The 13,954-nt window shown below is 38.4% G+C and overlaps 1 protein-coding gene across 5 annotated transcripts in view; it reads left to right on the top strand.

Annotated features, from left to right (window-relative positions):
- RUFY1 (RUN and FYVE domain containing 1) overlaps positions 1 to 13,954 on the top strand; it is a 31,921-nt gene extending 17,967 nt beyond the window's left edge. For 4 of the 5 annotated variants that reach the window (XM_077825325.1, XM_077825327.1, XM_077825329.1 and 1 more), the window contains exons 8-18: positions 2,551 to 2,620; positions 3,788 to 3,889; positions 4,365 to 4,481; positions 5,256 to 5,423; positions 7,174 to 7,271; positions 8,417 to 8,536; positions 9,423 to 9,552; positions 10,563 to 10,657; positions 10,999 to 11,047; positions 11,278 to 11,364; positions 13,101 to 13,954. In XM_077825325.1, the coding sequence (XP_077681451.1) occupies positions 2,551 to 2,620; positions 3,788 to 3,889; positions 4,365 to 4,481; positions 5,256 to 5,423; positions 7,174 to 7,271; positions 8,417 to 8,536; positions 9,423 to 9,552; positions 10,563 to 10,657; positions 10,999 to 11,047; positions 11,278 to 11,364; positions 13,101 to 13,244 (1,180 nt within the window). In that variant the 3' untranslated portion in view covers positions 13,245 to 13,954. The remainder of the gene's footprint in view (positions 1 to 2,550; positions 2,621 to 3,787; positions 3,890 to 4,364; positions 4,482 to 5,255; positions 5,424 to 7,173; positions 7,272 to 8,416; positions 8,537 to 9,422; positions 9,553 to 10,562; positions 10,658 to 10,998; positions 11,048 to 11,277; positions 11,365 to 13,100) is intronic. The other variant, XM_077825326.1, reaches the window with a different exon arrangement.

Below are 13,954 nucleotides of genomic sequence, written 5' to 3'. Positions count from 1 at the left end.
TGTGAGGAGGTGGTACTATTGGCTTATAAAAACAGTGAACATAGTTCACAACTCCGTATGGTGAGTTTACGACCTTTAATCTTTTCCTTCCTCTGTGTAAGAAAATCAAAATTATCTTACAGTTGATAGAATTTCCTGCAAATAGTAGTAATGTTTTAATAAAAATCAGAATTTTTTTGCAGAATGCCTTTGCCTTTAGCTTCCAATTCTGAGATTATGGTATGTTTTAGGTCATATCTTACCTTTTCATCCTTCTTAGAAGAAGAGTTAACATTCAAAATATGAATGCACACTTAGTTCAGAAATATAGTCCTCTTTGATTTTAGGAAGTTTCAAGTTACTGATGTGTAATTTTAAGAAAAGGAACCTTGTTCAGTTTGATCACTTGTACAAAAAAAACTAAGTATTGCCTAAAATTTTTTATCCAGAAAATATAACTACTGTAAAAGTGTGGATTCAAAATTATTTATCATATTCTATTTCTAAATATATCATAGCACTCATTGTAATCTTAGCACTGATTTTAAACTAAAATGCATAAAGGAAGCATCCAGGACTGATTTGTGTAACAAATGTAATTTTGGTGGAAAGTCCTAGAGAAGTACTAATCATTAATTTTAGGAGGAGTCTTGACAGCATAAACTTCATTTTGCATCCAGTGTGAGAGTTCTTGGATGACTGTATGTGTTTTAAAACATTAACTAGAAAAAAGAGGTTGGTGTGCTTTTTTTTTTTTTTTTTGCCTTTTTTCAAGCATATTTGCTTACCCTGTTGTTAAAAATCTATAATCTGCAATTTGTTCAATGTCTACATATGTATGTTTTTATTTATAATTTTATTAGAATGTTTAATACATTTTTTTCCCCTTATTTTAACCTTGACTAAAGGAATCTTTCAATAGTTTGAAGCAAGAGGCACAGTTACAAAACAAATGTTTGTTTTGGTTTTTTTAGCATGACTAGTTTACACTTGTTTAAACAAAACTTAAATTCTTGTCTGATCCAACCACACCTACATCAGTATTTAGTCTTCATAAACAACACAGGATGTGGATTAAACAACTTCAGTGACTAAGCAAAATAAGCATTGATTTCAATCATTCCTAAAATGGAATTAATCTAAATAATGTTGCAGATTATATTCAAGTCTCAGCCAGTATGTTGGCTCTTTCCTGAAAGACTTACATAAACAGACCACACCAAACTTAAAGATCTTAGTCCAATCTAAAAGGGCAACTGACTTTCTTTTGCAAAAGGAATCTAATAATATTGTTAGAATTAAACTGTACGATAAATGAGAATACTTGTGGGAATGTGAACTATCCTCCATGGCTAGGCTGGAGAGGAAATCCAGTCATTTCTCTGCATTTTAACTATGGCACTTTGCAGCTCTTCAGAATCAGCTGAGAAGTATTAAACTTTTCTGACTAAACCAAGGATTACAAACTAACCTTGGGATTCTATCAGCAGTTGAACTCTTAATAAATAGTTGTTATCAGAGACTTAGTTTCAGGCAGGGCAATAGTCCTTGATCCAGGAAGTCTATGGGAGAAAGCTGAACGGTACTACTCGTGCTTTTAAAGCTAGTCTACTTTTGAGTGCATTGCTGGATTGGCTCCACAGCGGATAGCCCTAAATTCTTTTTCTGGGTACATAACCTCTTCCACTGGGGTGATGAACATCACTGGGTCCCACTGGAGATCTCCAACAGAATTAAAAGTTAATTTATTTGTTTTCTATTGCAATTTGAAATAATCCCTTTTTAGATAATGAGATTACCCTTATATCAATATTGGTGTAGTCAGAGTGTACTCTTTCCGCTTGGTATTCCATTATCTACTGATTACTATGGATACATTTGTGACTGTAGTCTGAGTTACTAAGTTACATAGTACTAGTTTTATTTAGCTCTTGAATGGTGTTGATCTTGTATTACCAGATAATTTGGATTTTGCCACAATATTGTATGTGGTGCCATTTGTATAGGCTCTGAACTAGAAAAGTACCAAAGCAAATAAAACAATGTACTAATGTGAGGCATAAGAGGTCTTAAATATTTAAAATAGCAGAAAGGGCACTCTTTGACTTGGAAAATAACTTAGGTTTTGTGGGGCTTTTATGATTCTTTACAAACTCAGACGCAAATCCTGGGCCATGTTCTGGCACCTTTTCACAGCTCTAGATACATAAAGGAGCTGGAACTGAGGTAGATCTGCAGCAGAGCATTCAAGGCCACCATAACTCGGAGCACACAGCTCAGAAGGGGGCCTCAGAAATGAAGACAGTATGCTAATTGTAGGAGACTATTGATTTTTCCAAATGTATGTCTTTGCAAGTAAGTAAAGATGATACATTTTCTCTTTTCCCTCCCCCACACCCTGTGAAAGAAGTAGTTGGCTCACCTAGGGGAATTATACCAGCTCGAAATTTTGCCTTTCCACCTTCTAGTTGCTGTTTATAGGAGACTGTTACAAAAATATAACTGAGGATTAATAAAAGCTGAACATGTCATTCTTTTTATCTAAAGCCAAATGTAAATCTTTTGCCACAGTTGCACAGTTGGTGATCTCCAGAGCAAGATAGATTGTTTAGAAAAGACCAATTCAAAACTCCAGGAAGAGGTTTGTGGCTAATTTTACCTTTTTAAAATACAAATGTATTATACAGTCAACTGAGGAAGCTTAATTAATTGTTACATCCCTAAAAAGGAAAGGGGAGTTTTGTTATTTATTTCAGTTGGGCCAGGATTTCACCCCAAATCTGGAGTGAGTTTCATGCTTGTGAAATGTGGGAACAAATAGGACTGGCTTGAGTCAGAACACTCTCAAAGCTTTCCCACATACAATACAATGGTGATAAATATGGTATAAAGACCTAGAAGGTTTTGGTTGTTAGATGTGATGTTGGCAGAAGACTCCTTGTTATACCAGTGATTTCAACGTGTCTGCCATCTTATTTGTCTGATCAAGTCTTTTTATAAAAAGTGGTTTTTTTTCTAAACAAAACAAATCCAGACTTGCCCAATAATGAGGAGGCATTAAATACCTCATCCCACTTTCTCCTTAAAATGTTTGCCTCCTTAATTACGTCAGCAGGATGTACATCTATCCCCAGCATGTGCTCTCATTTCCCATTTAAAAGAGAGAAGAAAGACTAAAGCAAAAAATGAAACAGTGAATAGGAAGAAAGTTGTAAGGAGGAGTCACATTTCAGCTTCCAAGCAAAAAAAAAAATTTGCAAATAAGAATAGGATGCCCATCCTACTACAGTACTCCACCTATACAGATCATTTAAAATAATCTGTGACTGTGAGTTCACACTTCTCACAGCATTCTGCAAAGTCCAGCCTCTACCCCTGCTGGAGATGTCCCTTCTTGACAACACTGTCATCCACTCAAAGCATGTTGGGTCTAACCTTCAGTGTGCCTTTATATTTCATTTCTGAGCATCCTAAAGACAATTATATTGACAAAACACCTAATAGTCCCAACCTTGTACATCCCAAAGCTATCTATGATAAAGCAATGCAGCTCATCTATGATCTATGCCAGAATTCAAACTGGTGTTTCAAGGTGAGAGGCAAACGTGTAACTCTCCAAATTAAATAGCCCATAATCAATATTTTAAAGATTAGCAGTGACTAGTATTTTTTACTTAGCTGTATTATGAAACATACCGTACTAAGATTTATTTCTAACAATATTCTGAATGGTATGTTTAAATCTCATTCAGGTGCTGCACACTTGTCTGTGTTTAATCATGATAGTCTTACTTTTTTCTTTAACCAGCTTGCAGCAGCAACGGATCGGATTGGTTCACTTCAGAAAGAACAGCAACAGTTAAAACATCAAAATGAATTAATTCGTGAGCGGAGTGAAAAGAGTGTAGAGGTTAGACATCCAGTTCAAGAATATGGGAAATAGGCTGTCCTCTGAACAATTATCTTCAGTATTATAAAACAATTTTTAATTTGAATGCTAACCATGTTTGCATGCAACTTATTGGTATTGAACATGTTCCTTCTGTTTAAATTTTTTCTCATATAATACACATTTAAAAAAAATAAAATTTAGTACCATAGTGTACAATATAATGAAACCATGTCTGTTCAGATGTAGGCTGCAAATGTTTTTTAAAAATGGGGTGAAGTATCTTCAAAAGCACTGGACATTTAAAAACCTCAGTACTAATATTTATTTTTGAGAAATTATTTTAATATTGACCATCTGATTAGAGGTAAGATCAATTCTGTGCAATCACAAGAAATTATTTTATATTAAAGTAATATTGCTATTTATTCTTTTATGTCCCATAACCAAATTGCAAGCAAACTTCAAAAACAACTTTTCCTAATTTTTCATGTAGGTAACAATACAGGATACAAAAATAGAACTGGATACCTATAAACAGTCACGCCAAGGTCTGGATGAAATGTACAGTGATGTCTGGAAGCAGTTGAAAGAGGAAAAAAAAATTAGGATGGTGAGGATACCACATGGCGGAGGGTGAAATGAAAGATTTATGGTTTTTTGTCTTTATTGTTAGTGCTATAACATTATAAGCATGTAATACAGAAAATGCTGTGGATTGCTTGAATCCAGGCTCCTTACTCCACAGTGGATTTTCATGCATCTTGCTCAGAATAGCTCAAACAAATGGACAGCAACAGTCCATAAAGAAAACAAAACACAGAGCTTATGGAAAGTTAAGAATGAAGTCCTCCTCTCATTTGCTAGACTATTACAATGAATACTATATTTTTAATGTTTTTTAAAATTATCAACGCAGAAAAGCAACTGTCTTTTTTTTCTTTGCGGTCATGCATTGTTGTGACTTATAGCAGTCACCTCTCAGGTGGAGCATTCTCTCAGCAGTTATGGACTGGCTGGATTAAGAGCCCTTTGCTTCATTTCAGACTTTCAGCTCCTGTAGCCAGTCCCTACCTGGAAAGAAATACCCAGAATGGAGAAGGCTGACTTAAACATTCAGTTCTACTGTCTAGAGCAGGACTGCAAATAAAATAAAGTAGCAGAATGCTGAGAGTTGGAATATACTGTGTGCTGCTTTCCTTCTTACCATTCTTACTAACTTACTTATATTGTGTTATTTGGGCTGTTTGTCTCATTACATATAAAATAACGTTATTCCTTGGACATAATACACAGACAAGTTTTATGTAGGTTTAGCACATTAGAAATTTCTTACACATGATTCATGCCCTATATAGCAATAATTAGGAAATCTCCTCCTTCTAAGGAATTAGAGAAAGAGTTGGAGCTGCAGATTGGAATGAAAACAGAAATGGAAATTGCCATGAAACTACTGGAAAAAGATACTCATGAAAAACAAGACACTTTGGTTGCTCTTCGCCAACAGTTGGAAGAAGTTAAAGCTATTAATTTGCAGATGTTTCACAAATCCCAGGTAAATATATCAAATTTGTAGATGGAGAGAACTAAAAATATTGTCTTGCTGTTTGGTAATCCATACATGTGTTCCTTGTTGCAAGTATACAATTATCTTTGTTGCAGACTCTGTTATGTATGTTGTATCAATATGTGCTGGATAGCTTTACTAGTCAATAATCCTCTGAGAAGTCCTTCCGTAACACCTATCTTTAACCTTCCTTCCATAGCTTTCTCTTACCAGATGTCATGTGTCTTTATTGTAGGTTGTGTAGACTTTTGTTGTAAATTCCCTTTTGGAATACCATTTGGTACCCTGAAGAGAATGCACTAAAAAAATCAGTCAGTTTCTTGTTATACAGGGGGAGAATAGGGTCCCACGAGTCTTGCCTACTGGTCCTCTGTTCAAGCCACTAGACTACGTAAGTTTAGTTCCTTGGAGTAGATCGGGCCATAAGATCAAACTGGGAGTTACTGGCATTCTGCAGCGTGGAAAAATAGAATCCCCTAGGTTGTGTTCCCTATTCTCTCACTGACTTCCTATGTGACATTAGGTAAGTCATATACTTCCTGTTTCCTCAAAATGGGTAAAATACTGATCTACCTCAGGAGTATTACGAAGATTCCTTGATGTCTGTAAAGCAATTGAAAATATTAAGATGAAAGGTGCTACAGAAGCGTAAGTTAGCCAACAAAATCTTGCAGGTGCAAATCCATATTTGCACACACAGTCTAATAACAGTAAGCTTTAGTTACACTAGTGAGGTACTTTTTCATTTGTTCATCTGTTCATTTCATTTTTAATTGTACCTATATTTTCACCACCCTGTGTCTCTTCATATACTCCTACTTCCAATACTACATTTGCATCTTCCTGTTCTGGTCTGACATTTGCCCTGTCTCAGCTTCTGTATATGCATCTTCACTTCCTTTTTTCTTAAGCACTGTCACTGATGTCTTTAAGTTACCCTCCATGTTCATCCAGCCCGATCACTTCATTTCCTTTGAGTGTTTATTTCTAAAAAGAGAAGCTTTCGATTGTGTTGAATTTTTACTTAAAAGACTGGCCCCCCTGCTCCCATTTATCTTCTTTTGAAATACCATGGTCCAATTAATAGCTTTTAGGACTTTTCTCATCCTACCCAAGTAGCCCTTTAAAAATTGTGTGTTGCTTGGGTTTTTTCACTTCTCTCTTAACACAGATTTGAGAGATGGTGTGTGACTGTTGGCTCCTAAAGGAGAAACAGGGGTGTTCCTTTTTCACTTTTTAACTTCTTTAGTACTATTCCAGCAGGTGCTGATTATATAATTAAAATCAAACACTGACTCGGAGATCCTTGAATCAGTTGTATCCTTTCATTTTCTTAGCTTTTTGTTTTAAGGTGTGCCAACAGTAGTGTTATATCCCCTTAATTCTCCTTATCTCCTACTATAGCCCTTTAACTACTGTCCTCTTCCTTTCCTCGCAACCTCTAATGTTCCCAATCCTCCATTGTTATCTCCTCCGCCTTCAGTTGCCTGATCTCAAGAACCCCTCCTATGCCAACTCCCTGACCTTTGGTCTCCCATTACTCCCTCTCTGGTACATCAAAACAGAGAACACCATTTAGTACATCTTGCCCTTTTCAGTTTTCTTCTGACTGCATCAAATTCTTCAAAATAGCCTTGATTTTCTTTCACAAGCACTAAACTTTGGCTCTAAACCTTATTATTTTGGTTATACTTTGGAATATTAAAGAATAATTATCTGCTCAAATTTCTTCTTACAGAATTCAGAGAGCTCACTGCAACAGAAAAAAGAAACAATATCCTCTTTTGAAGGAAAAACAAATCAGATGATGTCTACTATGAAACAAATGGAAGAGAGGTAATATTTACAAACTCTTAAAAAGGCAATGCTGGAAAAAGAATATTGTGTGAACTTCCAATATTCTTACATATTACTGAAGTTTCAGTAGTGCCTGCATAGTTAAGACTTGGTTGAGCTTTTCAATTAAATCAGGACGAAGATCCCTCCATTTCATACTTCAAGTGGCTGAATTTAGTCTCCACATTTACCACAGTTAATGTTAATGTGATCCTTTGAATTTTCTGTTCTGCCTATTGCATAAAATACTTGGTAACTCTTCTACACAACACTATTAAAATCATCCTGCCTTGAAGTGTAGCCATCAATGTATTACTTTCTTTTGCCTTCAAATAGATGTACACACACCATGAACTCCAAACTTCAGGCACTTCCACATGATCACTATATACTGGAAATATAAATATATAGAAATATATAAAACTTAATCATTTTACTCTCCTTATTTGGTGTAACCATACATTAAGAGAAGGATACATCTGTTCTCATATGCTGCCTCCCTGGCCCAGCTTCACAGCCCTCCTCCCTAGCTCCAGTCTGTGACAGACAGACAATCTGTGACAGGGGCCACAACAGAGGCAGCACTGAATAATGAGACCATTCTGATGGACCTGAGCAGGGGGCAAGGAAACTAGATGATATGGACAAGTGTGATGGGGGTTCCCTGTGGTTGCCCCAACACAGATCAACTTCTCCCCACATTGCAGAGCACTGACTGCTTAAAATTTTGCCTGTCCACTCCCTCCCCACCCCCCCACCCCCAAATCCTCCATAGCTTCCAACTATCCACGCTACACCCTCATCTTCCGTATAGAAACAGGCTCACCCTCTGACCTCCCCTTTGTGCACATTTTCTCTTTCTGCCCCCATATATATAGATCTGGCCCATACCACAACACTTACTGCATGTGTAAATGTATTCTGTGTACGCTGAGTTAAGGCATACATCCTATGTGGCTGCTTATGGCTTCCACAGAAACTGTTGTTTTTTAAATGTCCTATTGCTGTGCATTCAAATTCTCAGTTCTACCACTGTAGAAAAATGGGTGCAATAGAATTTTTTAAAGGAAAGTATTGTCCATACTTAAGTAATACGTTTGTGCATTGATTCTAATAAATGCATTGCATGCCTTATTTTGCATTAGATTGCAGCATGCAGAACAGGCTAGGCAGGTAGCAGAAGAAAAAAATATCAAAATGAAGCAAGAGTTTGGTGGCAGAATTGAGACTCTACAGCAACAACTCTCCCAGCTGGACAATCAGTGGTACTTTTTTTTTTACTTCTATAATACTTAATATAAAGAAGAAAAATTAATTCTGTTTTGTTTTTAAGATTGTGTTTCTTCTCTAGTGCCAAAGAGTGATAGATAACTAGTTTTTTATGGATGATAAATTATTTGCAATCATTAACTTTGTGTATGTACACGGGTAAGATGGTTAGTGGATGCTTTATTAATAAATGAATTAAACTTGTATGCTTTTCCCTTTAATAACCAAAGATTATGAATGATTAACCTATTTAGCATCAGGGAGTGTGCTAAATCCTCTGCAGACAAAAAATGAGACCCAAAAGGCTGAGTCTTAATAGAAAACATTCAGACAAAAAAATGGGAAAGGATGCAAAGTGACATGTTGATTTATGGGATGCTATCTTGCTCCTCCCCAGGACTCCTCCTGTTCTCAAACCCGGTCTGATTCACTTTGAGTCAGTATTCAAATAAAGAAAAAATCTCTTGCTGCATTAAAAGGGTCTGGAATTTAATACCAAATGCATCCCCCACTGTGCTGCTGATTCTTATTGAAGCCTTTCCAGGATTTCACTAATGGGGCTATGTACATGTGCATATACTCTCAATTGTAATGTTTTGTATGTTCAATTATTTATACATAAGCAGTCAAGTACACACCTAACTGAATAAAAACTCCACAACCCCTGAAACCCACTGTCTTGGCTGCTCCTTCCTTGCTGTGACCAAAGGAAAAGATTGTTTAACATAATTATTGATCTTTGCGCTGCCAAGACATCTCTCTCCCCCTTCCTGGAACAATGTTTCCAGTTTTGCCCTGGATTGGACAAGTGTTCCTGTCCTTTCTTTTTCCTAAAACTCTTTGTAAAAACAGCCTCTGTTACAACCACTGTTATTTTAACAGCTCAATTCTGGAGAAAGAGTTAAAATCTGAAAAAGAACAGAGACAAACTTTGCAACGAGAGCTACATCAAGAGAAGGATACTACTAGTCTGCTAAAAACAGAACTGCAACAAATGGAAGGGTTGAAAAAGGTAAGCACGTTGGGAGCATGGTGAGTGGTTAGGATGGAAAGTCAACAGAAGCTATGCAAGTATTTCCCACCTTTGCTTGGTTAGTTTATTTCTATAGACCCCCCCCCCCCCATTGCCCACTTGTGAAAGTGGTTACGGGAAAATGTTCAACAATTCGACTAACTTTGTGCAGGAAAATGCAAATAGGAGGAGCTTGGGGTCAGCATATTACAAAAGAAAGATGAATTGATGATATAACCTAAGTTTCAGTGGTGAATATTAAAAACTTAAACTAAAATGAGTGGACTAATTTTACAAGTTTTCAAATCCTCTGTGCTTCTTAAAATCATTTTCTACAAATCCTTCTTTAAATTGACTTGCAGCAATCCACTCCCCTGTGTGCAATTGGCATTTGTTGTATTTATTTTAAGTGCCTGGAGGAGCAAAGCATACATTACTAAGATTGTAAGCCCCTTGGGGCAGGGACAGTCTCTTTGTTCTGTGTTTGTACAGCACCTAACTCAATGGAGTCCTAGGCACTATAAAGAATAAGAGGTGTGTGCACTGCATATTGACTGAATAATAATTGCACCATTGGTGAATTGGTTGGTTTATGCCACATATGGTAGCTTACTCTGAGATTGCAGGGGCCTGAAAAAAAATCTCTTCACCTCCCTTGTATAATCAGTTTAAAAACCTCCCCATGACGATCTACAATACGTAAATTGGATACCATTTAGATGTGAACAGGTTATTAACATAAACACAGTAAAAGCAAGATCCTAAAGTCCAAGAATAGGTATCTAGCTTTGCAGAGAAGCTAATCTATCATAAATTCCTCACCATGTTAGGTTGATTGTCTAGGACACAGATTATATAAGGTCAAATGTTTGGTGGGTTGTTTTTTTTTGTGTGTTGGGGGGTTTTTTGTTTGTTTTTTTTAAAGCTGCAAAAAACCCTCTAATTCTTCACATGTGCTGAAGATGCTCAGCATTCATGTTCTTGTTCAGAGCATTGTGTGTTAATTATAGGAACTGCGAAAATTGCAAGATGAGAAGCAGCAGTTAGAGAAGGTCTGTGAAGAACAGGAACAAGCTCTACAAGAAATGGGACAACACCTTAGCCAGTAAGTTCCAATAACTTAAGAACCTTGTAGCTAAATGAGGTTGGATTTTCAAACTAATTCATAACATATGCAACAATTAAAGAGCATCCAGTTACATAAATAAGTGTCAATTTTAGGAAACGATGGATGAGTATGGAGAAAGTATATACCAAGGTTTGGGCAACTTGTGCATGTGTGTTTATCCATTCACTTCAGTGGTACTATTCGCACACAAGGGTTGCAGGATTGGGACTTTTTGTCCCCTCCCCTTAGTTCCAGCTAAACTGTTGCATTTTTTCTATAAATAGTCGTCTTTATCTCATGTTAAAATGCGAAGTAAATTCTTAATTTATCTTTTCCAGATCCAAACTGAAGATGGAAGATATTAAAGAAGTAAATAAAGCACTAAAGGTACTGTACACTTTATAAAAATATAAATTAAGTATTGTACATATTTCATTTTAGATGACCTTATACTGCAGATAACTCTTAAAACTGAGTGAAATGATTTAGAATATGGCTGTGGGAAATTCCAAGTGTTGCAGCCCAAACCACCTTCAATTTCAAATCCTTTCTCCAAGTAATTCATAACTGAACTGATCTTTCTTGCATATGTGATTGTTTGTTTTTTTTTATTTTAGGGCCATACCTGGCTAAAAGATGATGAAGCAACCCACTGTAAACAATGTGAGAAGGAGTTCTCCATTTCAAGAAGAAAGGTAGTGGTGGTCAGTGGATAACTATGAAGAATACCCCCTTTTTTGGCGACTTGTGGGAGGTGCACAAAAGGTCAAGTGTCTCTCCAGCAGCTGGCCCGGGCAGGGAGAGGCAGGGCCAGAGCCTCTTCCATCCACGCTGACTGTGTCCTGGCTGACTGGGAGAGCGTCTGGCTGCGGTAGCAGCAGGCTGCCCCCGCCCGGGTTCAGCTTCTGGGGACAGTGGCCGAACAAGCTGGAGCCCCTCCAGCATGCTCAGTCAGCTCCTGTCCCTAGAAGTTCAGCCTGGGCAGGGAGCAGGCTGCCGTCACTCCCTCCCCAGGCTTTGCTTCTGGGGACAAGAGCCAACTCTGAGCATGCCAGGGAGGGTGGGGCAGGGCAACTCAAACTCCCTCAGCCACATTCCCGGAAGCCAAGCCTGGACGGGAGGCAGCCCACTGCTGCTGCAGCTAGGCACTCTCCCAGGCAGCGGCTGTGCTGCACTGGGCAGCATCCAAGAGTGGGTCCAGGGCCAGGCTGCTAGGCAGAGCAGCCAAACATGCCAGGGGGAGCCAGCGCAATGGGAGGACAGAGGCCCCCCGCAGGTAACATACGGAGGGGATGGGCAGAGCGCAAGGACCCTGGGCTAGGTGGGGGAAGAGTCACGCTGGAGAGGTCATATGTCTTACCCTTTAGCTGGTGCCCCCTGCCCAGTATGGAGAGGCACCAGTCATCTACCCTTCTAATGTATCACAGCTCATTTTGCTAGGGAAGAAATATTTAAAAGCCTCTAATTCTAGATCTTGTCATACATTACTAATTAGAGAAAATTGACTTGACTTGACTTTGAGTAACACTATCCTGTTAACCTGAGGGGGGAGAGAGAACAAGTTTTTTAAAAATGTTTAAAAGGTGATTGTTTCTAAAAACTGTGATTTAGCATAAACCAGAGTCTTGTGCGCTCTCAATGAGGATGTTGCCTAATAGCAGGAATTTGTAGCTTTCTGGTAGTGCACTGCGCTGCCCTGGAGAAACTTGGGTTCAATTCCCATTGTGGTTTCCTTTTCTAACCAGCAAGAACTGGAAGTGCTAAGGCATTTTTTTAGTCTCCTGAAAGAATGAATGTCTCAAGATGCATGACCCCCTTCTAGCTAAGCAGCTGTGATGACAGCCTCCAGATTGAATTCTGTGTAGTCCTCATGTGGAAGGAAGTGGATCCTTGATGTGGGGAGGGTGGAGGCAGGGCCGTCCTTACCCATATGCAAAGCACGCAGCTGCACAGGGCACCAGGAAATTTCCTGGTGCCCTGCACAGCTGCGTGCTGCTCCAGCCCCTGCTCCGGCTCTTCCCCAGGCCCCGGCCCCTGCCCCATCCCCACTCCCCTGAAGATTGCAGCCAGGCCTGACCCTGCACTCACCGTGTGTAAGTGGAGTGACCCGGCCCCAGCCTGCTCCACTCCCCTGGCTCCCAGGCTTGGGGGAGGGGGGAACCACCCCCCAGCACTCACCAGCTGTGCGGCTGGGAGCCAGGGGAGCAGAGCAGGCTGGGGCTGGGTCACTCCACTTCCCACGGAGGCCTGGGGCCCCACACAGGCCCCCGCTGCATAGGGTACCAAAATATCTAGGGACGGTCCTGGGTGGAGGCTCAGGAAACAGTGGATGGTGGCAGCAGGATCTTATCACAATTTGCTAATAGCCTGCTGTAGTTAAAGATTAAACTGTACAGTTTGTGCTTACTCAATCCTAATTTTGCTTCAAACTGTCTTGTAGCATCACTGTAGAAACTGTGGTGACATCTTTTGCAACACTTGTTCCAGCAATGAACTGGCACTGCCATCCTACCCTAAACCTGTGCGTGTTTGTGACACATGTCACACTTTACTGCTTCAGAGATGTTCATCTACTGCTCCCTAATGCTTCATTTGTTTCAAGAGGACCATCCTAAGCTTGGAGAAGGAGTCATGAATTTTTTTAAAAGTTTGACTTCCAGTACCCCTTTGTGCAGAAGAAAACATCTCTTTAGACTTCAACACTTTCCATTCTAGAACAGGTCAAGTAATAATTTAAAAGATATAAAGGTATTTATAGGAATTAAGAAAGCTAATATTTTGCCAATATATTTCATAATGAAATAAAGTAGAATTAAAAATCATATAATTTAAAATGTGCTCAACATGCTGAAACTTTGAAGTGCGAATTCACTTTTCTGAATTTTATAAAAAGCTATTTTCTTTATTTAAAACTTTGTACTTCACATTTGTACATCTGACCTCTTAAAAAAAAAAATCACTGATTTGTTTCTGCACACTGTAGCCTCATGGTTCTAGTCTAACTACTCACTTTTAATATATTCCAGATTATATTATGTTAGTTATGTACAGTTTTATATGTGAACAAAGTAAATTGAACATGGAAAAACAGTCAGCCGTCTACATGTATAAATGAATGTGCCTTCACGATATACTTCAAAAAAAATAGCATATAGACTGTATTTGTTTCTAAAGCACTTATGAATACAATAGTGATTATGCAATAAAGTCTTTGTTAAACTATGAAAACGAGATATTTAGTCTTAACACTGTTCCATTTTTTTCTTGCAAATAAATACCAATGAGTAAAATCAA

This window comes from Eretmochelys imbricata, chromosome 8 (assembly GCF_965152235.1).
Source record: "Eretmochelys imbricata isolate rEreImb1 chromosome 8, rEreImb1.hap1, whole genome shotgun sequence".
Taxonomy (NCBI): domain Eukaryota; kingdom Metazoa; phylum Chordata; order Testudines; family Cheloniidae; genus Eretmochelys; species Eretmochelys imbricata.
The sequence above is the reverse complement of the archived record's forward strand: the minus strand, read 5'-3'. Positions and strand labels throughout refer to the sequence as shown.